The sequence below is a fragment of the Vespula pensylvanica genome, chromosome 5 (assembly GCF_014466175.1).
Source record: "Vespula pensylvanica isolate Volc-1 chromosome 5, ASM1446617v1, whole genome shotgun sequence".
NCBI classification, from domain to species: Eukaryota; Metazoa; Arthropoda; class Insecta; order Hymenoptera; family Vespidae; genus Vespula; species Vespula pensylvanica.
Window position 1 is genome coordinate 8,619,325 of NC_057689.1, and position 26,570 is coordinate 8,645,894.

A 26,570-nucleotide genomic window follows, 5' to 3' on the forward strand; every position below is an offset into this window, starting at 1 on the left:
AGCTAAGTTCGCGTAAGTGGGGATCCCACTACTCTTAGTCTTTCTCTCTCCCCCTCTCCTACCCCCTCTATCTCTCTCTCTTTCATTCCTTTGCTCCCTCTCTTTTCTTCTCTCTCTCCTTGGGTCCAAGCTTTTCTCCGAGGTGAGGATCGGGCCGTTAGTCTCGTGTCGTAGGAGAGAGCGGTGGTAATGCGTACCGCGAAGTATCGCGTTCGACGAACAGCAACGAACAACTAATCTCAATCGATCTCGATCAACGAACCTAGAACGTAGCGTGTAATTTTTAATATCCAGTGGTGTATTTTTTTTTTTTAATTATTGAAAAATATTTCTCGATCTCGACTCTTTTTTTCTGAGAGAGTAGAACCACGAGAGAGAGAAAGAGAGAAAGAGAGAGAGAAAGAGCGAGAGAGAGAGAGAGAGAGAGAGAGAGAGGAGCAGTTGGTTCGTGGACCGGATTGGTGAACTCATTCTATCTCTTTCTCTCTCGTGCCTATATCACAGATAGGATTCACGGATGAACCAAAGGCCGTTTTCTTCATCTTTATATTCTTCTTCGTACTCGTCCTCACCGTCGTAGCATTGTAACGGTATATACGGGGGTGAAGAAGTGCTCTCTCTTGGAAAATTATAATAAAAATATTTTTGGATAAATATATATATATATATATATATATATATATATATACACACGTATATATATTCCAAAGAAAGAAGAAGATAAAGAAGACATCAGGATGCCTTGTTCCGCAGTAACGCTGTCCCTCGCGACCATAACCGGTATCATTGCCACTGCCCTCCTAGCGATTGCCTTCTCCACGGATAATTGGCTCTACACCGAGGTCAAGCGTGCCCAAATTCAGGTTCGTAGGACATCGCTCTTGACTTATGGAAATTTAACACCTTTTACGTGAGAACGATCCGTCGGCTAGCTTTTCGGAATGTCACGGTGCATGGCGTTCTTACGTTCTTTCGACGAAGAGAAAGAAGATAATACAGAGAGAGAGAGAGAGAGAGAGAAAAAGAGAGATCTTCTGATCTTTAAAAGAAAAGAGAAAGAAGATAAACTACGTTATTCGTTTTATATTAAACATCTATTTTTATTTATCCGTTTATATGTTGAAACTTTTCAATAATTAATGCCGAATGATTCGATTTAACAGGTGGTTGTATTTTAGATAATAAAAGAAAAAGAATAGTAGCTTTCAACGTTGTTGATGTAGGACGGTAGACAGGTAGAAGAATTATTATTATCCGAGGAATTCAAAAGAACACGCACGACGCGCTCGGAAACGAACTTAGAATGAATTTTGTGAGTGTAAACGTTTCAAAGGGCATCGTCGTGCGTAAAATATTTTTTTTCAAATTTGAACGACAACCGACGTTCCTTTATTTCTCACGCGTCCCTAATATTACAATTTTATAACGTACATCGAACATTGTTTTTTTTTTTTTTTTTTTTTTTTTTTTTTAATTATTAATCGTACTTTTTTCGCGATTCCAACTCGAGCGTATCGAAAAATTCTTCGAACTAGATTTTTCTATTCAATGCAAGCTAACTCTTCGCGTAATTATTTTTTGTTTCTTTATATTTTGCTTTCTTTGTTTTGTTTTGTTTTTTTTTTTTTTTTTGAAAAATAAGTTTCATGTAAATTAGTTATTCAAATGAGGATTGGATATAACAAGTTGCAGATGTATAATTGAAATCCTTGAGATACGACTTTCTCTGTCTTTCTCTCTTTCTCTCTCTCTCTCTCTCTCTCTCTCTCTCTTCTTCTTCTTTTATCAATTTTATAGGTTATCTTCCGCATTTTACAAAGTAGCGGGAATTCGTGAAATGCCACGTACACGTCGACTTACTTTCTATTTTCCCGTGCGATGTCTAACGCTTCGTACAGGGGAAAGAATATTTTTTTCTTCTCTCTCTCTCTCTCTCTCTCTCTCTCTCTCTGTCTCTCTCTCTATCTCTTTTTTTTTATTTATTTTTAATTATTTTCCCATTTTTTTATTTTCTTTCCTTTGCTTTCTCGTAGATCGAGAAACGTTCGATTTTTCTTTACCTTTTTCAACTTTATGCTTCGTTTAACGCTGATTCGTATCGAAACCGCAATGGGCGATTAACTTCGAGTCTCTATAACGAATATATTTACCGTGAAGCGGCGAAAACGTGAAAGTTAATTGCGGTTCATTACAATTCCTTTGACCGTATTCATCATCTCCCCTTCACATCTTTAAAATCAACAGAATTTCATACGCCTTGCGGTCATCCTAACAAATTAAAGAAGATAATCGAAAGGACGTTCTCGTTGATAGTATTCCCCGTAAAATCGTTTGGCATCTTTAAAATAAAAGAAAAACATGCCGGATGATGAATCTCCTCGACATCCGTCGTCCTTGTCGCAGGTGAATGTTCGGGTCGAAGGTCAAGTTCACCCTCGAGTTGGCCTATAGCATCGCGAACGGAAGAATTTCTCACGACATAGTCGTGTGTAATCTCGCGAGCGAGCCTTAACGCGAGAGTTAAAAACTAGATAAATTATGTGTAATTACGGTACAATATGGAGCTGTTCGTCCCCCCTTTATCTTTTTTCCTAACGTCATTTTTATTCATAACGTAATTACGAACGTGCCTTGTTACGTGGTGTATCGTAAAATATTTATTATTTTGAAAAAATTTTGCTGGAAAATATTTTTTCGAGAAAAGTTTTAATGTAGATATATTATAAAAAAAAAAAAGAAAAATAATAAATCACGCACTATCACGAAAATATTGATGTTTTGTCTATATTATTACTACATTATAATATAAATTTATATAATAACTGTTACATGTAATAAGATATTTCACTGTAAATTATACTATATCGTCATTAGAAAATATTTATAAATATTATCTATATTACTGTCGAATATTTTCGACGTTGAAATGTTATAGATTGATTTAAGAGAAAAGAGATTCGTCGATTAAATGAATATCATGGAATTTCTCTTGAATTCTATCGAATTGATCCGTTTGACCAGGTCATAAGAAGTCACATATGTCTTTCAATTTTGTTTTTGGACACCTGTCTTTTCCTCTCGTCTCTCTTCATTCGTTACCTTCAGAACGATCGACATTCCGAGCCGCACCCATTCTCTCAAGCGCGTTTACTCAACAAGTTTTGCGTTTAGCGTTCGATGCAACGTGCAACGTCTACTGTGTTCGTTCGTCGAAACTAATCTATTTGCAGAAAATTACCTACGAAACTTTAAATCTTTTTCTTTATCGTATACTTTCTGCGGATTTATTTTACAGTAAGTAAGAAATAATTCGAGCAACGGTCGTTCGCAATCACTGCGTTGTAATATAACTGCGACTCTTGTATACTGTATTTTATATTTCCTTAGACAAAAGCTATTCCATACAATAGAATATTTTATAATAAACTATACAGTATGTAGTTTATCGCTATCAAAAAGTATTTATAAATACTAATATTTTAATAATCTTTATCTATATTAAAGTCAAACATTCTTTAATGACTTTGCTTAAAGCAAATCGATTGAAATTAGCTGCTTTGTATAAACATCATCCTTCGTGCGTCTTGTCCATAATTTAACATTAATTATTATTAAAGTAAATATGAGTAAACATTATATTGTGTGCGCGTGCGCGTGTGTATCTATTTCCTTGTCTCGTCGTTCTTCACATTCGTGAGAGAATCTTTGAGATGGAAGAAACGTCGACGTCAATTCTCTCGACGATCGGAGGGTCGCTTTTGCGCTTCGCATCGTACAGTTATGTTACCTGTTCTCCGTCTCATTCTAACGAGTAGGTGATTACGACATAAGCGTGTACAATACTGTCGGTGTGCATACTTGCGAGTAAGGCGAGGTAACAATTCCACGGACGCTTTTACATTAAGAACGCAACAACACGCAGATCAAATTCATTTTAACATCCTTGATGTTCGAGAAATCGTCCTGTGTATCGTGTATCTTTCAATCTCTCCCACATTGTCCATTATATTTCCTTCTTAGCGAATATATCGAATAACTAACATGGAATAACACTCGTTTCTTCGTTCCATAATAATTATTAATTTATGTTTTATTTTCTTTTTTTTTCTATATATGTTTGATTTACAACGTCAACATTTGTTTTCTTTTTTTTTATCTTTTTCGTGCGTCCCTACGAACGATCCAAGATGGCCGACCTCGTACGCACACGTGACACGTGCACTATCATGGCGGGTTATTTCAAACGCAACTTCGATCGATTATTTACGTGTACGTTGTAGATTCTTTATCGTACGAATTTTACAAAACGGACAAGGAAACACGGCATTGAATCGAGTCGCATTATCGTTTAGAAAAATTCAAATGAAAGTTGCTGAGAGTGACGCTTATATATATATATATATATATATATATATATATATATACACATACACACATATATGTATATACATTTCAGAAGCTAAATGCGTTATTTAGAAACGGGTTTCGCGGTGAAAGGTATCGGCAAGTTTTAACACGACGATTTTTCGATCGAGCTCAACCAATCGATCGTTAAAATGTCATAGGATATCACGTTGAACGTGGTTGAGAAGAGGAAAAGGAGGATCATGAGAATGCAGGTGGTTCCTTGCGTTGTCTGGAATGTTACACATTGTTGTTGTTGGTCGATAAAGGAAAATATTTATTTATCATGAAAGTATGCGCGAATTAAAACTAAATATTTTAAATATTATTTATAAATTATATATATATAATTATAAATAAAATTTATACGTATATATATATGTATATGCATATATATTTTTATTAGTATTAAATATTTTTTATATTATTAATAAAAATATAACCGATAAATCGAAGATAATTATTTTAATGATTATTATGAAATTGAACTGCCATTTTCATGGTTCACGAAACGTGATGAAAAAGAAAAATAAACAAGTACTAGTACAAGGACGACTTCACATTCAAATTGAATATTCATATCCTTTCTTTTAGATAGTTAAACGCTCACGTATTTATGTATATATTTATGATCTCTCGCCATTACATAAAATAAAAACATATCTCCAAGTGTATCAGGTTTGTTTTTAACTTCTCTTAAAAAGGGTCGTATTACACGTTTTCGTGTTTCCACGATCTCGTGTACAAACTACTTTATAACAGTTGCTATTTACAGAAAGCGTAGCATGCGTTCTCACGAGAAGCCGTACGTTCTCTCTCAGGTGTCATTCCCGTAGAATCGCGCTTTCCTTTCTATCAAATTGCCGAGGATCGACGCCGTGGCTTCGGAATAGTGGCGAATATAACGACAACGTGAAAGCTGAATGAAGTGAACGTAGGTCTTCTATTGGATTCTCTTCCAACTTTTTTTATTCGTCCGTTTCGAGTCCGATCATTCGCTATGACACATTTTTATTTTTTATATTAGATTTAACCAATACAACAATTGCAATAAACTTATTTATTTATTTTATATACGTGTGTGTGTGTATATATATATATATATACGCATGTATGTATATGTATATATACGTCCGATAGTTTTAAGGAAGATGTTAGTTTGTCATCACATCGGCCATCTTGAAAGTATATTAAAGAATGAGGTTATATAGTAATACGTACATATACTTATATATTTAACACGTAAGCATTGGCAGTCGATTTATTCGAAGAAATCTTTACGAAGGATGAATTAAACGAAAGGAATGTTGCGCTCAGCATCGATGTATCTCTCTCAAGGTTAAAGAGATCTTGCATCGTATAGTTTCGCATCATGTGTACCACGTACGATTATTACCTATCTATAATTCAGGAAAAACGTAGGTTGTCATGGAATCTTGTCTATAGTTTTATTTGATTTTTCTTATATTCATTGTCATAAAGAATATCGAAATAATTTGACCTTTATTATGGCGTACAATACGCGTGGATTGCCTTGTACTCGATTGACCATTAAAAACGAAGATGATTGTAGGCGTAACTGACAAGCGTTTCACTCGTAATGGATTAAGAAATTTACTGAGTAGTATTGTAGTTCTGCAATCTTGTCGACTATCTTATGAAATTTTACATTGAAATCATTCAATGATATTTTCTATGAATATCTAGATATTAATTTTCTTTTTTATGAATTTTTTTTCTTTCTTTTTTTTTTCAGCAATATGCAGGCAAGCACGCTGAACAAAGTCATCTGATAGATCAAATGAATGCAAAGTATTATTACTATACAAGAACTCAGGGTCTCTTCAGGATATGTTATCCCAAAGAAAGGCCACCAACGGGTAAGATAACTTATAATATTTATTTGTAATTTTATATAAACGTTGTATAAATTTATATAAATATTATATAAATTTAAATAAATATTAAATTATATTTATATAAATATTATAATTTATATAAATATAATTTATATAAATTTATATAAACGTTATATAAATTATACGGAGAAATTTTACGTGATAATAGAATTAAAGAAAAGAAAAAAAAAAAAATTTTTATCTAGATATGTCAAGAAACAAACTATTAATGAATTACTCATCCCTGTTTTTACAAACAATTTCTTTAATCCTCTATAACTCAATTGTTTGTTGGATCTAAAAAAAATATTATATAACGCGAAAGTTACAGTTATTATTTGTACTACCGTAATTATGATGATAAGTATAACTTATATTTAAAGAAACCTGAAAAATTTCGAACGTTAAGTAACATTTAATTTTTATATAAATAGATAAAAGAGAAGAAAATTTTTAATTAAAAAAATACAGATATACATGTGCGTGTATGTGTGTATGTGTATGATTTTTTCGAAATATACGACTTTAAAGTTATGTGGCAGTGTAGAGGGTTAAAATTTACTTGTTTAAAATAAAATCGTTATAAATAGAATATTTATAAACAATTCAACTTTTGCGCACGTATGTTAAAAAAAAAATATACTTTCTGAAATTGATATAATGGAAACTGCACGATCATTGCAGAAATTTCTTTAATAAATAATATCACATTTCGCGTAGCATTATTAAGTTTTATCGCTGTGTCCGGTGGATTTAAACAAGCGCATACATACCTACACATATACAGACGTAGAACGTTATCGTCTACGTGTGCAGCGTGAGCGCATGGCCGCGATTTCGATACCCGTTATAACACAAATTCTTCAGCGTAAATTACTCGATCGACGACATCGCATCTTCGCGGTAACGATAAGATTTTGTAACAAAACTCCAATCATCGTGGTATATCTTTCTCTCATGTTTGGACCGTTGCAATCGGACATTGCAATGGCGTTCCATATTGAAAAGGTTACACCTTTCGGTCGATCCGTTATTGGCATTAAACTGTCAGTGAAATGCACTCTATGCTCTCTCTTTCTTTGTTCATCTTATATAGCAAGTATGTCAAATGTGCAATCTGCCAACGCATAGTTAAATTATTCGCGATCGCACATATTATTTCGATTAAAATAAATATACAATGAGATAATATTTTTAAAATTAAAAAAAAAGAAAGATAGTTGAAATCTGCCTATATGAATCGTATACTATATTTTATACTAATTTTTATTTCATTTAAAATATCTATTTCACTTTGATGGATAAAGTTGAATAATTAAAAATATATATAAATTATCTATCTTTTACGAGTTTCTTATGTAAAGGTAATAAAGAATTAGTTAAAAAAAAAAAAAAAAAAAAAGAAAAAGAAAAAAAAAAGGGAAAAGAAATTAAACCGAAGATTAAAGCAGTTATCGTATCCAAGAAAATGTGAAATTTCGATACGTGTTTCCTATTAAAATGCTAGTGATCGAGAGGAGAAAAGAAAGGTAACTACTTTCGTAGAAATATCGATAAAGACGACTAATCATATTTTATACTGTGAAAATCACTTGGCCAGACTTCCTGGTGAACGTCGTCGTCATTTATGCAAGAATCGTGAGCTCGCATTCGTAATCACCGGTTCACAATGTGACACCAGGAATTATGCAAAATACTTGATGCGTATGTACGACGGATTATTTTCTCGGAGGATCGTAAATCCACTGACATTGTCGCTCATTATAGACATATGGATACTTACATAGGTATGTAAGTATGCACAGGGCTAGAAAATGCGCGAAGAATCTTTTTACACGATTATGGGTTATTTATATTTTTTTTTTTACTTTATTTATTTTCCTTTCTTTATATTGTTTATATCTTTTTCCCAATATTAATTGTATATAATAATTTCTAATACCGTATAATATAATATAAATTATAATTCTTCGGGAAGAATAAAAGGAAGAAAAACAATTCTATATAATATAAATAAAAATCTATATAATATAATGTAAATTATAATTTTTTGAGAAGAATAAAAGGAAGAAAAAAAATTCTTCCGTTTAGAAAAATTTCGAATGGACGCTTCACAAATGATCCGTACCGACTCGAACTTTTAGAGCATTAAATTTATCTCCCGATACGCTCAAATAGTCACAAGGATATTGGTTATAACGTGGTTAGACGATCGGAGACGATAATTTCGATAGGAAGAAAAGAAAATAGTAAGACGTTTATAATCATTACGAAGATATCTCGAAAATAAGAACCAATCATCGTAAACCATTGTGAATTCAACGACATTTTGGCAATTTCATTTTTAAAACGGTTATCCTGTATGGAAATATTCGTTTAATATTTCGCCAAATGGCACGATTAACAGTATTATATTTTTACATGTTTATGTAAATTAGTCTATCATTTTTAATTATCGTTATAAATATTTCCACTTATCGTATTTCATGGTTAAAATCGACTAAAATAATATTCAGTGACTTTTGAAGGAAAATAAACTTCAACGAATTAATTAATAGATCGGGTTTCAGTTCGCCGAAATGGCAGCATTCGGTACCGGTATTTCGAAAACGAAGAAACGAACGAAGCGGTGTCACCGTAGCTCGTGCGTAGCATATTCTCTTGAGTCTCGAAAAGTACGTGACCTAGAATGCAAGGCGCTATCGCTGAGCTGCTGCTGTTGCTGCTGCTGCCGTTGAGCTACGTAGGCTGTTACCATCACGTTGTTGTGTAAAACGTGTAGAACACATACGTGGTATCTACGTTAGTAGTGAGATAATAACACACACGTACACACGGTTTAGGTTGGTCAATAAATAATGTCGGAATAATTTTTAGTATTTTATATCTTATATTTTATATTCAATAATCTTATTATTATAAAATGTAGTATTTTATAATAGTAACAATATATATATATATATAGAATGTTTTATATCTATTAATAAATTACATTAGCTTTTTTTTATTATAAATTCTGACATTTCTTATTACCCAATTTAATACTGTAGTATTATATTGTACTATTATATATATATATATATATATATATATATATATATATATATTTGATTGATAAATGAGTAACGTCGGAATTTTTAGTATTTTATGTCTTAATAAATAACACTAGGGCAAATAAAGGATGAATAATAATATCAAATAAAAGATTATAAATCTCTCTCTCTCTCTCTTTCTCTTTCTCTCTGTCTCTTTAGTAATTTACAGTTGAAATTTCTTAATTTTCGGTAGAAAATTTTCAGTAATGAACAAAGTAATGCAATTTATTTAAATAAAAAATATTTCGACATTATTCATTGGTTAACTTATTATTATATTATATCGTTTATTTAGATATAAAATAATGAAAATTCCTCTATTACTTATTGGTCAATACATATATATATATATATATATATATATATATATATATATATAGAGTTACTGTAATATAACTTGTCTACCAATTTCGATGATTTTTCAGGAAGACTATACTGTTAATAGACAAATTCTAATTACTGCTGAACACCATTTTCGAAGGTGTTCCTTTTCCGTTTCCATTTCCTTTATGACGGAAATGAAATCGCGTCGTCCGTTCTGCGAGCAGACTGCTTTCACGCTTTTCAGAAGCATTTTCAAATATGTTGAAACTTCTCAGCTTGTTTCTGTTGTTGTATTGTGTGTCTCGTTATTTTCAAAGCCGATTAAATCGATAATACGTAGTTAAGTAGTTAATTAAAAAACAAAAAAGAAAAAGAAAAGAAAAAGAAAAAAAGAAAAATGTAATTAATCGTCTACTTATATCAATTATTCTTTGTAATTCATAAAATTCCACTACTCCATAGTTAATAATATTAATTAAATAATATTACTATGAATAGAGAAGAAATTTCTAATTTTCATTTGAAAAGAAAAACATTAGAATTGTTTTCTTGTTTAATTTATTCGTATTTACGAGAATAGTTCTCAGAATTATCATTATTGTATGTATGCTCAATGAAAGTAGCTGTGATTATGTCTGGTATTCGTGAAAAAACATTTGTTCTAATTTCCGACATAGTACATACTTATATATAATTTTACATATAGTGAAGAATACATAGCGCTTCACTTTCTATCCGATCGGATTTACCCGGATTATAATATAATGTAAAAAAGTCGGAAACCTTTCATCCAATAATCGTCATCAGAATAAATTAGTATCATTCGTACAAATTATAGATAATCTTTTTTTATAAAAGTAACAGATCATATTTCGATAGATATAATATTTAACGAAAGATCATCCAACAAGTTTTGTTTTGTTTTTCTTTCTTTGTTTTGTTTTAAATATTTTTTTCTTTTTTACATTAGTACGAAAGTTAGAAAATTGTTTTACCTTTCAATCTGTATTCTTTTCCTTTCCGATGAATTTCGATGAGAAGGACATTCCGTCACGGTGATTCGTCGACGTGTGACGATCGATTTCTTCTAGGAAAGTAACCTTAATTCTTTTTTCTATCACATCTATTTCGTTAATCGTAACAACGTGAGAGTCACACGACAATTCCATTTGCGGTGTACGAAGAGGTGCTCATTCGTTCTATGGTCTATACAGTTATTCAAGAAGTCAACGATCTTGGCATGGCGCCTCCTTTGGGCGAAACTAGATTCGAAGAAGGTCGCGAATAACGCGTAGAGCGTCGCTTGAATTTCAAATGCTTCGAACGAACGGTATGTGTTTCTCTCGTTGATAAGAGATTCATACATTTGTAATAAGAGAGAGAAAGAGAGGAAAGAAAGAAATCAAAAATTAATGAGGAAAAAGGGGTTTCATATTTACGAGGAAATGTTTCGATTGGACAGGTTTCAAGGTTACTGTAAATTATGCATCGATTTTATTAGATCGTTTGATATTTTGTTTTTCTTACTTGTTTCTTTCTTTTTTTTTTTTCTTTTTCGTTTATGTATTAAGAAATTGCGAAGCATTTAAAATTTGTCGTATTTCTTTCGCGCACGTAGCAAATATAGTCCGACGATTTTCATTATATTTTATTTATACTTGCTGTTATTTTTATCTGACTTGTCTCTTTATTTAAAAGCTCACGTATGTAGAATGCATAAACTTAAATTACGATAAGAAGTTGGCTAAGGCAAGCATAAAGATCGTATTGGCTTTCGAAGGTTTTCCTTGTGCCGAGGAATTCCAGAGTCAGGAATAATGTGAAAGTTGACCTCACATTTTCAGGAATATAATGGTGTTGGTCGTAGCGCAATCACGTCTAGCGTAAATGCGCATATGTTCGCGGAATCACTAGTTTACCGGTTTCTAATCTAATCAAGAGTCCTTTTATTTTGATTAATTTTTTCTATTGTTTAATAGAAAAATAGATTGACAGACGACTTACCATGTTTATTCATTCAATGATATATCAATATTTACGATCGGATTAATCGTCGTACCGTAACGAAAAAAGAAAGTATGTCCTCTTTTCCTATATTTTGTGTAAATCTCGATCTTCATTAAGAAACGTTAAAAAAGAAATAATAAAAAAGAAAAAAGATAAATTAGCGACAGATTAATTCGATTTAAAAGAACTGACGTAACGACGTTAAATGATCTATAAGATATATAAAGTTTTATCGTCTGTTACTTAACAATTAATTTCTTTTCCTTTTTAATTATTAATCAGTCATTTAATAAAAGCAACAATCAATTATAGAAACTTTAACGTTTATAATGAGATCGTTCATTGAAATCTTCAAGCTGCTAATATATTTTTAAAGTTCAAGATTTCGTATGCGTTATCATCATCACATCAAAATATTAATATCATCTTTCTTCCTTCCTTGGAAAATAAAGGTCGACCGACGACACGTTCGATGAATAAATCAAATAGAACGACATGAGACGACGACCGGAAACGATACGCCGGAAACAAGCGGTACGGGAGAACCGATAAGGCCGTCTGTCGGTCGAAGAACGGTATCACACGGGCTGTATCGATAATTTCGATTGTTCTTCACTTTTACGATGGGAATAAAGTTCTTCTTCCGCCATCATAATGAATGGACGGAACGATCGACAAATTTCATATTTTTTAATTCTGACGTTGATATCTTTCTATTTCTTTGTTTTTTTTTTCATGTGTATTCACGTGCATTCACACACACACACACACACACACACACACACACACACACACACACACACACACCTGTAATCTATCGTGAATCAGACACGTTCGATGAAAACGTTTACATTTTACCTCTCCTTTCCTTCTCAACGATACAAGACGCTTTCCTTTCTTCATCCGTTTGAAAGAACCGCCTTCTCTTGTGATTTCGTCACGTGACTCCGTGCGACGACGTTCGCTTATCTCGCCATCTTGTATTTTCCTATTGTGCCTTTTCACAGCCACTGCGATATTAAGATATTTCGCGCGAACGTGTCGGCATACTTTCCTTGAATTCATCATAGGAATTCCTATGTCTCGAATTGTAAATTATCTAGCTTTGTTAGATTTACGATGAAAGAGAGAAAGAGAGAAAGGGAGAGAGAGAAAGAAATACATAGAATGGCGAAACTTTCTATACGATTTTCCTTGCTTTATGAACCGATTCGAAAATTTGAACATCGTAAAATCACGAATATTCACGTTTAATGTGATCGTTGATCAATATGGAAAGTGAAGGAGAGGAAAAAGTAAAAGTTGTAATTTTTTCGATAATTGGTGTGTTGTTACGAAGGAGAAAAAAAAAATAACACGTGGCAACGTTTGGTATATTTCTTATGATTAATTCGAAAAGTAAGCCTGCCGTACGATACGATTTTTCTTTTTTTTTTTTTTTTTTTTTTTAACGATTTATTGTCATTTATAAATATATTATATCTTTATAGTGGAGACGTATTTGAGTCCGGTGGAAACACATTGCATGAACATCGATTACTTCATCCCCGACGAAGAAAACCAAACGAGGGACTTCTCCGACGACGCAATGGCACGATTACGTACGTATGATGCAATTAATGTCTTGGTTAGATGTTTACGGCAATAATTTTATTGTACAGTAAGACTTGCAATATATGATCGATGATTCGATCGATGACTAAATGTCCATAATTATGTTTTACGTATAGCAACGTATATGTATTTATTTCGATATCGAAACACTAACTGTTTTCTCCATTTGTTTTTTCTATGATTTTAAATTTCTTTTTTTCTTTTTTTGCTTCTTATTTCTTATTTCCTTTTTTTTTTTCTACAGACATGGGAAGATCCGTGATCGCTCTCTTTATGGTAGGTTTCCTAGCGATATTCTCTGCCTTTTGGACAGGAGTAGTTGGTTGTTGGCGAAGATCACCGGGAAACATTACAGCAACTGCCATTTTGATGCTATTCGCTTGTTAGTATCCTTACTTTTCTTCGTAATTACGTTTTGTTTCTTGTACGTTCTCTCACATAAATTTGTAGGAAGAGAACTGGATAAAAAAAGAGAGAGAAAGAGAGAGAAAAATTAAAAGTTGTGACGTTCGTTTAGGTTTACTAAGTGCCGGAGGCATGGGACTTTGGCATGGCGTAGAGTATTATGAGAAGGAAAAGATCGTTGGCGAGGAATACTACCAACAATGGAGCAACGTAAGTAATTACTTAGTTACGTAGTTTTTCTTCCTTCGTTTCTTTTTTTCATTTATTTTTTATTTTTTAACTTTGTTTTTATTACATCGATGAGAAAACTCGATCGTAGGTTTTGTTCCTGGAATAAAATTAACGAAGTCGCTTAGATAACCATCGGACATTCACTTTTTCAGTGCTAGCCACGACCTCATCGTTGCAACTGCGTACTTGTCATTGAAGCTTTTCACTTAATTTTATAGATTAGAATCGTTCAGAAGAAAGCTGACGCCGGAAGAGACAAATGGTCTAACGAACATTAATATTCGAAGAGATGATCCTTTTTTCTTTCTTTTTTCCTTTCTTGCAGCGTATTGTTGATCCTTGAAAAAGACAAGACCGCTCGTGATTTATCGAAGAAGAATTGCATGGGACCAGGATTATCAACGCAAACAGGAGTGAACAGTAGAAATTTAAGAAGACATTTGCTCGTAGGTTCTAAAGGATAACACAGCGCAGTGGTACGACTGGTCGTTTTACATGGCCTGGCTAGGAGTGGCAATGTGTTTAGGCACGATGACACTATTTCTGATCGCGGCATCCTGCTTAAGAAAGGAACGTGCTCGCGAGCAGACCCAGAATGTTCAGTACATCATGCCAGGTGAAACGATGTCCGAGAAACGGACCTGACTAACTTTTCCCGTCTTCTTTTTTTTTTGAACGCGGTTCTAGGTCCTGAAGGACAACTCACTAATCTCGTACGACTGGTCGTACGTGGTCGCTTGGGTCGGCGTCGGTTGGTCGTTAATCAGCGCGATCTTGTTTAGCGCTGCGGCGATTTGCTTGAGGGGCGAGAGAATGCGCGAGGAGGCGATGAACATGCAGTATCTCATGCCTGGTACATATTTAACACAAACCCCTTTTGCTTTTGCAAAGGACACACTGTGCGCACAGATGTTTGTTTTCTTGTTTTTGTTTTTGGTTTTCTTCTTCTTCTTCTTCTTTTTTTTTTTTTTAATCAATAAAATTACAAGGCAATGTGTGTTCATTAATAATATAGAATAATTACATTCTATTTAAACTTTCAAGATTTGTATTATGTGCATGAGCGTAATCTTGGCACGTTTATGACGACTAATACCAACAATATTATTCTCATTGTAAATAGCGATTAACAACGATGTCTTTCTCAACGTTAATGATGATTCATTTGTAACATTATTCAATTATTAGCATTAGGTTTTTGAAACGTTATTGTTCCGAACGTTGCCGCATGAATAAACATTCATCCATTGCGCTCAGTATGTTCTACTAACTATAATCATTGATCCGTCGAATGAAAACAAAGATCGTATCTTATGAGCCGAAATGACTGACCCATTAAAAACTAATGCGAATCGTTACGATGAACAAAACTAGGACATAGTTCATTTACAATCAAATAATAATAATAATAATAATAATAATAATAATAATAATAGTTTAATAATATAGAGAATCATTAGCGGTAACACATCGTGCATCAAATAATTGATAATTAGGGTAATGCATCGAATTAACGTTAAGGCGATGGGCTATAATATTTGTATAAATAAACAAAAGAAACAAATACAGAAAAAGAGAAAAGAGAAGAAACAATTCGGCATTAATAGTATTCACATAAATATCAAAGAATATAAATAATTCATTTCGTTTAACTCCTCTAACCAAATCATAACGAATTGTATATAAACTTTTAGATCCCCTTTCTCTTCGGATCGTTTGTAACAGTAGAAAACTAGTCTCTCATGGATGATAAATTTAATGTTCGCTGACTCGTTGAAAATTTGATCCGATCGTAGATCCAGAGAATTCTATGGAATCATTTTATGTCGGTCATGTATCAATGTCATTCGGCGAAAACGCGACGTTCGATATTCGTGTCCGCGAAACTTTTACTTTTCCATTCCACGCTCTGTTTACATCGTGGATCAAAGTGATTTTGTCACGGTCTGATCTTCGAACGGAAGAAAAATCGAAATACATCATTTTAGAATGGGATATTTACGATCGATCGAATAATTCGATTTTTATATGATCGCATTTGTGATATTTATATTTTATTAAGCTTAGTTTTAATAAGATCGATATTCATGGATTCGTTCGACTAATCGTACTTTTTCTAACGCGCTACTAAAAATGAAACGTTCATTGTAAAAAGAACGACTTGCAAATAACATAGATACAAACATACATTCATAGACGGTCGAAAGCGACACACTTGCCTAATTCGATGACCCACGATAAACGTACTTATACGTTGTCGCCTTTTACCGTAAAGAATTTCCGCATTTACGAATGCGGAGAGACCCGTTTAGCCTCGTCGTTCGATGTTCGTTAACGTTTACATACATACCTTTGTTATTTTGGAAAGGAAAATGTATAAATGAAAGGTATATTTGTTTCGTTAAGATTTGAATTTACTTATCGGCCAATACAACGTGAATCATAAGATAAATAAACGAACGTGAAAAAAACAGAAATAGAATGACGCGATATATTATTACTAATTTCTTCGACTTAAATCATCGAACGAAAAAGAAATCTTAACGAATTTCTTTTCTCTGTAATTTCAGTGTATCCTCAGAAACAGCAGTACGCGTATGCAGGTTATCCAGCACCAGCAGCGTATCCAGGACCGTATTATCATGGATCGCAGTATGGACCATACAATTATTGAAACTTTCAAAACTCATCGAAGATCATTTGAAGTGGGATGAATTTTTAGATTCCATTGATTTTGATGTGTGCCAGGGGCATACATTCGTCGTATATAATCAGTCAATCAATCAGTCGATCAATTAATCAATCAATCAATCTCTCTCTCTCTCTCTCTCTCTTCCTCCAAAATGGCGGAGGAAAGAAGAAGAATCAAAGGACTTAGGAACATGACTCAAGAAATATCGAGTCCGATGAGCGAGATTAAAAAGAAAGAACGAACAAATCGAAAAAAACAAGTAAAGAAAAGAAAAGAAGCAAACAAAACAAAACAAAACAAGAAATACTAAGTGCCGTCCTGTGCCTCGTTTTCTAGAACTCGAATAATCGAGTTGTACGAACGTTTTCTAAGGTCGTTCGCGTGGCTGACTTCCGGTGTGCGATGCATAATCCTCTTCGGAAGATGCCCCTTTCGAGCTATGATACGCTCCGTTTCCTTTTTTAACGCAAAAACAAAAAGTAGCACGAAGGAAAAGTTTACATGGCACGATGCTCTCTTGCGAGGTCGTTCGATCGCCTAACATTTTCTGTACTTATCGTTAGTTAGGAATGAGGTGATTTCATAATTTCTTTTTCCTCATCTCTTTTTTTATCTTTATCTTTATCTTTATCTTTATCTTTCCAAGATAATGTCTCAACTGTACGATCTTTATGCTCTATATATATATATATATCTTTTTTTGTAAATTATTATTTAAAAACGTGCCGCGATTCCATTTCGAAGATCGTAGTTTTGGAGGTTAGGTTTCACTTTCGTCGTTTTCCCTCCAAAAATATGTATATTTAGGTATTTACGTATACTCTACATACGTATGTATGTTTGAAAAGAACATACATATTAGTTATTGGTTTGAAACGATTTGTTAAACATAGATTTTCTTTCATTCATTCTTACGAGAATCGATGAACCGACTGAATTTCATTCGAATCGCATAAATAAGATGGAAATCTATCGTTTGTTGCATTTTTATTCAGACAAGGAGGGATCATTTTCGATCGTCACTCATTCGCGAGACTCTCTCTTTCTCTCTCTCTTTCTTTCTCTCTATCTATCGTCTAGTTATTTTGATACATAGATATGTAAGATTTTTCATTCGAGATAGGCAAATCACGTATTTAAGTAAAACCATTAACAATACTTTGAATCACTATTGAAAAAATTACTATTCTGATTATTTCTGTCTTTGATATCGATTTATAGGCCTTTATTTAGATTCGAGATTGTAAATCTAAATTAGGTCTAAAATAAAAGACGTGGTGCTCCAACATAAAGAAGAGTGATTTTTTCGTGTAATACGTTTATCTTTTTTTTTTTTATTTTTTTTTTCTTGCAATTTATGCTTTACCTATCCTCTCGCTCACCACGATGGTACCTTAATGTAAGGCGTTATTGAATAAAAAGAAACAAAAGAAGTAATCTATTTAGCATACATTTATAATGTGAATAAATGGACGAAAGAAAAGTATTTCCTTTTCGCATTTACATGTATATATAATATGTGTATATGTGTATGTGTATATATATATATATATCATATACCATATATCGTATATCGTATATCGCTCATATATATGTATATGTGTGTGTATGTGTATATATACATGTATATATACATGATATAATATATATATATGTATATGTATGTGTGTACGTGTGTGTGTGTGCGTGCGTGTGTCATCTACGATAGTTTATTATCAGGAGTAAAAATAGTATAAATGATTTGATATTTATAACTCGAGTGACATTACGTAGTATGTATAATGATTTATCTCTTTTTTTTTTATAAATTTCACAATAGTATAACGAAAGAATATTTACGAAATAGTACGATCTGTTTTTCCCCTTTCCTATATCTTTTTTATTATAAATATGCACGTATATTCGTTTTTTGGGTACGTGTATATACGTATATGTATATATGTATATATGCAACATCTAATCTAACACATTCTAATAAATCAAGTGTAATATATAGTTCACTACTACTTTAATATTAGGATCCTTCGGCAGATGATCATTATCGTAAATGGAAAATCAAATTTACAGAGATCAAAGAAAGTATGAAAAGCAAATTTTTTTTGTAAAAATATATTTCTTGATTTAAATTTTTTATTGCAAAAGATTCTATTCAATCACGATCATAACCTTTTTGAATTTCTCGCGTTACGGTACCAAACTTTCAATGAGATCGATTGAATCGCCATCTACAGGCAAAATTGTACTACTACGGTACGTATATGTATATATATATATATATTTTTGTTTCATTATGTTTACGTTAGATCAAAATAAGAAGACAATCGTATTAGCATCACGTTTAAAAGTGAAAGAGTATTCTAATTAATTCATTCATTACTCGTTAGAGATTTTTAATTATTTAGAATTGTCTTCGTCGTTTTTTACTCTACTTTCTTGCTTGTTTTATATCAATAATACAGTGATACTTTCATATAGTTATTATTTATTAAAATATAAGTTCTATTACAAGATCGATATACGATTAAACTAACAAAAATTCATTTATAATATTTTCAAGACAACCATAATTACATAACCATGATTATTCTTTTTTTAGTTTATCCAGCATTGAATCATAAGGTTTATCTTTCATTGCATTGTTCGAAGAATCGTAAAATACGATACTGATTTATTAACGACCTTCAGTTTAAAAATGAAACGTAGTAAATATATTTATCGAATTTGTATACATACATATATATATAATGTTATATATATATATATATACATATGTTGTATAAAATAAAATTTAAAAAATTATATATACATAATTAACAATGTATAAATATGTCATATATAAGTACTTACCGCGGCAAAACATTCGAAACATAAGACGAGCAGTTTACCAGCCGTGAGTTTTGAAGTTTCCAAAGTTTTTATTAACATTATTCCAATCAACTTCTTTGACTTCACCGAGGTTCTATACCAAGCAGCTTTGCATCTATTTATGTTACCTGCGATTTAATATTTTTCTTTTCTCTCTTTTTTTTTTTTCTTAGAAAAATCATTAAACTCCAAAGAAAGTATATAAACTTACATAGATTCGTGTATTAGAGCACTATGATCTATTAGTTGCTGTGCTTGCCAACATTCGAAAAACAGATGAAGAAGTTGAGCTAACGCTAATAGCGTTAATCTAACAAATTCGAACATTTCATCAGCGTATAATACTATCTGTAAAAGAATAATTTCATTTTAGAATTGATTAAAATTATAATGTAATCTGTAGATTTAAATATATATAGTAAAATGATATACCTGTGTACCGGTAATGCTCATATTAATCATATTGTAACCTAATTGAAGGAAAAAATACGTTGAATATATAGATTCGATACGATCGACGAAACTGCAACATCGACAATTTTTTATATTAAAAATATTCAATATTCTAGTTTTAATTATAAGAAATATTACTACTCGATACTAACTCGATTATTTCTTTATGTTGACGAATGCAACTAATGATTCTCCAATAAGCTTTGTCATCTAAATTAAGATCTGATTTTTCGTTCTCGGTATCTGCCATATGTTCTAAATGATATCTATTCCAATGTTATTATAATTTACTCGAATAAAGAGAAAGAGAGAGAGAGAGAGAGAGAGAGAAAGAGAGAGAAGTAACTATGTTATGTTATGTAAATAATAATAATTGTCTAATCATAGAAACTTTGGATATACATATATGTGTATGTATGTATATATGTATGTACATGATATATATATGTGTAATATATATATGTACTTATATATGTAATTTGTTATATATATACATACATAATATGTAATATTTTATATATAATTATATTGTAATTATATTGTATGTATGTGAATATATATATATATATATATATATATATATATATATATATACGCATACATATATAATACTTACCCAAGGATTGCGAACATCGCACAGCTATGTTGAATGAATTTTATGAACATGGTATCCACTGCAATTATTATGAGAATATGTGCGATAACGCATATATAACAATGGATCAGTATAATATAATAATGTTTTTTAACATCGATCAGAGAAAGGTAATCCACTTCGAAAGGTACAATCGATTTATCACTTGTTTCTGAATCTTCAGTTATGATTTTGAATATAGGAAACATAATAAATGTTAACGATGTCATTATCATGCAACCTATGTGAATGTACATATCTATGTAAACATAGAATCAACGTATAAATATAAAAATTGTGATATAATATTTTTTTTTAAATTACATGCGTAAATTAAAGTTAATTGTCTACCACGTTCACTGTAACTTCGTAAAATTCGAATTTCTTCTTCTCCGGTGATCAAGTTCCAATTTTTAATCATTTTCAAAAGTAACGTTTTAATCTGTAACTTCGATTATGATCGGAACGATCACAGAACAACGTATTTTATAATCTTAATAAATAAATAGAGGGATAGGCGCATATATACATACATTCTTAGCGTGATAAACCATATTAATCACTTTAACACCACACCCTATGGCTACTGTCATTGTCGGTATACACTTCAAAATGTTAATCGTATCGATTCGAGTTAATTTTATAGCAGCAAAAAGCTATTCGTAATTCGTGAAAGAACGTTTAAATGAAAATTGTTAATAAGTTTTTATGAAACTTGTCAAGACAATGAAATTATTATTATTTTACCTGTGGAATTAAGATACTTTCTGCTATTACAAAGCTCATAGTTAAGCAAACAATTTTTGAGAAGACCGATTGATAGGGCCATAATCCAATAATTTGTAAAAATCTTACGTTGATATGATAATAGTACGTATGAAAAAATTCGTTAGGTATTTCCGTCATCGTTGGTAGACCGACTATAGAATTAGATTTTCTTTCTAATAGTCTTATCTCCTACTATGTAAGAATTAAAGATTCTCTCGCTAAGGTCTTTCCGTCATCGATTATTTCAAAACGGAAAGAATTATACCTCTAGCAGGAAGATTTTGCATATTTAAATCAAGAGAGTCTCCGACTTTCTTTAGAACATTTCTAATGCCTTTTATATATGCGAAGTTAATTTGAAGTAACGTTTATTGAAGTATAATCAATAGTCTCAAAGATTTTGCGTTAATTTATTCTCTTTTATTCGTTCGTATTGTAGTCGAGTATGAAAGAAGCTTTTGTATGAAACGTCAAGAAAATCGAAAGAACGACTAGAAGGAGAACATGAAGATAGAAATAAGAAAAAGAAACAGAGAAGAGAGAAAGAAAGAGAGAGAAAGAGGGTGAAAAAGAGGAAGAGAGAGTGAAAGAAAGAGGGTGAAAGAAAAGGAGAGAGAAAGAGAGAGATAGATTCATAGATCGAAGAATATAAGAATGATACGAAGAAATATAAGGAAATCGAACTATCTTCAGAAACGTAATGTACCTAACTATATTTTATCACAGTCATTTTATTTATTTATTAATTATATAATCTGCTATCTCTCACAATCGAAATAGATTATTCTATTTACTATTTGCTATTTCGGATGTAATATATTCCCATGTAATAATTCAATGGATTGATTGCAATACGGTGAAGTAAGACATCGCCGTCCGTAATAACTTTGAGTAAAAAAAAAAAAAGAAAAAGATGGATAATTTAAATTCGTTGATTTCTTGTATAAGACCAAGCTATATTCAAATACAAAATCTTACCGAACTGAACGTTTCTATGGAGAAAGTCATTAAATTCATTGCTGTTATCTCACATGGTTTCGAAGATCTAATCATGATCAAGGTAAGAATTTTCTTGCAACGAGTTGAAGTATAGTACCAATGTCCTTGATTCCTGAAATTATTGAATATTAAAAAAGAAATATTTATATTTTATTTATAATATTTATATATATACATATATGTATATAATGATAATGAAATATTTATTTTAAATATGAATATAAATATATATATATATGTATATATATATAAATGTTTTAATATTAATATTATATATTTTAATTCTAAATATATAAATGTAATGTATATATAAAATATAAATATTTTACTTAATGTATTTTATAGAATATATCAGAAGTATTATTGAAGTTTTGTATACATATTCTATAAGATCTATTTTAGAATATATATGAAATTGTATAAATATTTATTAAAATTAAAATAGATTTAACGTGACGAATTTAACTCACACGCCCTCGTAAGGCATATTACTACAATTCAATAAGCGCTGTGCTTGCCAGCATTGCCAGAATATTTGTATAAGTATAGAGATAAAGAGACTGCCGTATCTCACAGCTTCATTTATTTGATCGGTATGCATTAATACCTGTGAAGATTAGTGATAAAAACTTTATTTTTATTATATTAAAAAGTAATTTTTGTTATAACGAAATTAATTTTTCTAATTACATATAATATTTATTTTATCGTTTTACCTGAGTACCAGAAACAGCTAAAATTAACACGAACAATCCCAAGTTAAATAAATAACTAACCGAGAATGATCCATCTATGAACTCGGAAAATCTATAAAATTGTAATTTCAAATTGGATTGAAAAAAGACAAAATAATTTAATATTGATACGAACTCTATAACTTTAATATGTTTTCGTAGACAATTTAAAGCAATATAATAATTATTATCATCGACCCTTTTAATATTCAGATCAACGTCCAAACGTTCTTCATTGCCAATATGTTCCAATTGATATCTGAAAAAACTCGTTAAATTTTACTAGCTGTTAATTATTAATTAAGAGAAGGATATATTTTATATATGTATATATATATATATATATAATTTATATAATTTATAAATAATACATATATATATATGTATATATATATTTCTCAATTATTGAAAAAAAATTTTAATTTTTTAAGTTACAATATCGATTAATGATATTGTAATATATTGTATCAAGAAAGTTGTTACAAGAAAAAAAAATAAAAAATTATCGATTCATAAAAGAGCCGTTTGATATAACGTTTTGAACTAAATGGCACTTCTAAAGAACGTTTATATTTTTTATTAGTCTTCCATATAAACAGGATGATCAAATACTTACCCGATTACGGAAAATAATCCACAGGCGTGTTGAATAAACGAAATGTATATTAAATTTATGGAAGATAAAATGATCAAATGGGAAAATACGGAAACGTAACAATGAAATAATATCTCGTAATAATATTTTTCTATATCGATGCCATATCGCACGCGAAACGGAATAGTAGAGATTATATTTGTTGAATTATCAGAATTGAAGCTCAGCACGATTGGTTGCAGCAAAAACATGAAGCCGGTAAATGACGCGTGAACTGTAACAAAATGAAAAATAAGAAAAAATAAGTAAACTCAATTTTTAGTTTGACCTATCCTCCATTAATATTATAATACTTTTTTTTCTCCTATTCATCGGAGAATTAAATAGAAGCTCTGCATGGTTTAATCTTCTTCTTTTATATTTAAGAGCATTAGATAGGCGCAATGGATATGTTTTCAGTACAGCTGTTGTTTGAATTTTATCATGTTTGTTTGGATATAGATTTAGTGTTTTCGTTTGTTTGTATATAATTGTATATATGTTTGTTTGTTTGTTGTATATCTATGAACTCTTTGTCTCTTTCATTCATGTTTATTGTTAGTTTTTCTTTACATGATTTGGAGCATAGCTTATAGAATTCTGTGAATTCTGTTTGTTTTTATAGGTATACGTTTTCTAGGACGATGTAAGTCCATTTTATTGTTCCAAATGAACAGGTCACTAATACTATTAAGTATAAATTTATTGTTTTGAATACGTTTTTAGCTATAATTTTTGTTCTAAACGTTACTGCTAATCTAGTTCCGTACTATGGCCTCAGGTGTTCTTTAATCTCTGTGCGGTGTGTTATCGTGTTTTTTTTTTTTTTTTTTTTTTTTTTGAAAACTGGAGTATTTTTATATTTCAGGCTTTTTCATCAAATATGTCGTTATGTAGTGTTCATTGTGTTTCATTTTTAGTCCATTTGTTTTTCTAAATGTGTAATTATTATAATTATTATTACAGTAATCGTATCGTTTATTATCTTACATAAGTAAACGAAAGCTAACTTTTGTCCTTGAACGGTAAACGCCTTCAACAGCTTAATTTCCGCATTCGAAGATAAATCTTGCCAATCCTCAGCGATTCTATCGATACATTTCTTCAACTGTGTACATTCCATGTGAGAATTATTAACGACATAATTATTATTAAAATGTGAATCACATACCTTTTCCGAATTGAATAGAAGGCCTATGAATTCTATTCCAACAATGATGGATATCAATAAATTAGGTATACAATCGATAACTTCGTTTAAATCGCTTCGAATTTGTATTACCTCTATTAACTAGATTGAAAAAAAATTAATAGATTTCATCTATTTTTTTTATTGTTAATTTGTCTTTTTTTCATTCTCATATATTTTTACTGATGATTGTATATATATTATATATTACACACACGCGCGCACACACACGCACGAATACGCACACCGCACGCATGCGAATGTGTAAATACCTGTCCAACGAGTATCCCTTCGCTTAAGAATATTGTCATCGTTATAAAGAAATATTTAGCGAAAAACGATTGATAAGGCCAGAGACCGCATATACGCATAAAGAATTGTAAAAGTTTGTAATACTCTTTGTAATCGCTTTTGCGATAGAAATCCGACGACTTCATGTTCTTCCTACCGCGTGTATTACAATATTAAATCTTTTCTTTGACCTTCTCTTTTCTTTAGATGATAATAACGAATTCTCTTTCGGGTGACAAAGGGGTTGCTATAAGAGATAAAAGAGACTTATAATAGTAACCTCGGCCTATTAAAACTTCCTGCATTGTTAATAATTAATTATTGGCGGTGTTACGTTAGAAAATAGAGTTTATGCTACGTAGAACAGAAAGGACTTGCGCGTTTACTTTGACAAATTCCATGTAATACATTCTTTGTCCAATTTTTAAGCTTAGAATTTATTAGAAGCTAAGGAATCAATTTCAAGCAATTATTTTGATTTAGTTGATGAAATCAACGTTCAGACAGAGATTATCGACGGAATTTTCAATATTACGATAATTTAAAGCTATTTCAAGATTAATGTCTGGTTATTAATAAAATGATATACGTAATAATTTTTATTTTCGCAAATAGTAGTCCTGTTCGTAGTCATCAATTAAAGAAGTTAAAAATAGTGATGATTTTGATATAAATGTCTTCCAACAAAGAAAAAATATATTACTAATAATATTGTAATATTCATAATGACATGTGTTAATTAATATTTAAATGCGTGTATGATATAAGCAAAATAAAAGGAAGATTTTTGATATGTTTTATCACCACTTTGTCCTAGTAGAATATTAATTCTATAAAAATAGTAAGTAATTTCTTTTTTGTAATTAATAATATTTTGTTTAGATCGTACAAGCTATTATCACGTGCATTTCGTTATTCATTCAAAAATAAATTATAATCTATGAAGAGTGATTATTGAAAGGAAATATATAATATTTCTAAAAAAAAAGAGAAAAAAAGAATATGTTAACATCACATTGTAAAAGTAAGCAGCATGCGATTGTTTATTTCCCATTGTTTCTACGTTTCCTGATAATACAGGAATATTTACTACATTAATAATAAGAATATGATAAAAGTATAAGTACCAAAAGGATTATGGTGCACATCTTGTAGATTATTTATAATAGTTTATTCTTATTTTTCTTATTTCGCCAATTTCAAAGATTCATAAATTTTGTTGCACTTGATTTGTGTACACATATCGGACATAAATGTAGAGACATGCCTTTCTTTGTCCTTCTGTTTCTCAGTCTCATATATAGTCACTAAAGTCATTTTGGGATCCATATTA

The 26,570-nt window shown here is 30.9% G+C and overlaps 4 protein-coding genes across 8 annotated transcripts in view; 1 reads left to right on the top strand and 3 right to left on the bottom strand.

Moving 5' to 3' along the window:
* Window positions 1-140: 140 nt before the first annotated feature.
* LOC122629075 lies at window positions 141-18,156 on the top strand. 4 transcript variants are annotated; one of them, XM_043812090.1, is made up of 7 exons: window positions 141-863; window positions 6,161-6,284; window positions 13,219-13,329; window positions 13,587-13,724; window positions 13,860-13,957; window positions 14,429-14,594; window positions 16,549-16,787. In XM_043812090.1, exons 1-7 carry the CDS (start codon window positions 738-740, stop codon window positions 16,650-16,652), a joined length of 867 nt encoding a protein of 288 aa, XP_043668025.1. In that variant the 5' UTR covers window positions 141-737; the 3' UTR covers window positions 16,653-16,787. The 4 variants fall into 4 exon arrangements, with proteins under 4 accessions (XP_043668025.1, XP_043668026.1, XP_043668024.1 ...); XM_043812089.1 differs by lacking the exon at window positions 14,429-14,594 and adding an exon at window positions 14,666-14,831 and having other exon boundaries at window positions 142-863; XM_043812092.1 differs by lacking the exons at window positions 141-863; window positions 14,429-14,594 and adding exons at window positions 5,316-5,338; window positions 14,666-14,831.
* Window positions 18,157-19,140: 984 nt separating this feature from the next.
* Window positions 19,141-21,528, bottom strand: LOC122629406 (odorant receptor 22a-like). The gene is made up of 9 exons (XM_043812791.1): window positions 21,370-21,528; window positions 21,156-21,278; window positions 20,947-21,064; window positions 20,605-20,881; window positions 20,141-20,254; window positions 19,968-20,058; window positions 19,747-19,883; window positions 19,518-19,650; window positions 19,141-19,349 (listed from the first exon to the last, which is right to left on the bottom strand). Exons 1-9 carry the CDS (start codon window positions 21,526-21,528, stop codon window positions 19,299-19,301), a joined length of 1,203 nt encoding a protein of 400 aa, XP_043668726.1. The 3' UTR covers window positions 19,141-19,298.
* Window positions 21,529-22,008: 480 nt separating this feature from the next.
* Window positions 22,009-26,503, bottom strand: LOC122629377 (odorant receptor 13a-like). Of its 2 annotated transcripts, XM_043812753.1 has the most exons (10): window positions 26,365-26,503; window positions 25,219-25,484; window positions 24,929-25,048; window positions 24,748-24,865; window positions 23,740-23,992; window positions 23,260-23,382; window positions 23,106-23,196; window positions 22,860-22,996; window positions 22,369-22,501; window positions 22,009-22,275 (listed from the first exon to the last, which is right to left on the bottom strand). In XM_043812753.1, the coding sequence occupies exons 2-10, from the start codon at window positions 25,381-25,383 to the stop codon at window positions 22,225-22,227; spliced, it is 1,191 nt and encodes a 396-aa protein (XP_043668688.1). In that variant the 5' UTR covers window positions 25,384-25,484; window positions 26,365-26,503; the 3' UTR covers window positions 22,009-22,224. The 2 variants fall into 2 exon arrangements, with proteins under 2 accessions (XP_043668688.1, XP_043668687.1); XM_043812752.1 differs by having other exon boundaries at window positions 23,106-23,382.
* LOC122629407 (KICSTOR subunit 2-like) overlaps window positions 26,257-26,570 on the bottom strand; it is a 1,811-nt gene continuing 1,497 nt past the window's right edge. Inside the window, exon 7 of the mRNA XM_043812792.1 lies at window positions 26,257-26,569. Within this exon, the coding sequence (XP_043668727.1) occupies window positions 26,423-26,569 (147 nt within the window). The 3' untranslated portion in view covers window positions 26,257-26,422. The remainder of the gene's footprint in view (window position 26,570) is intronic.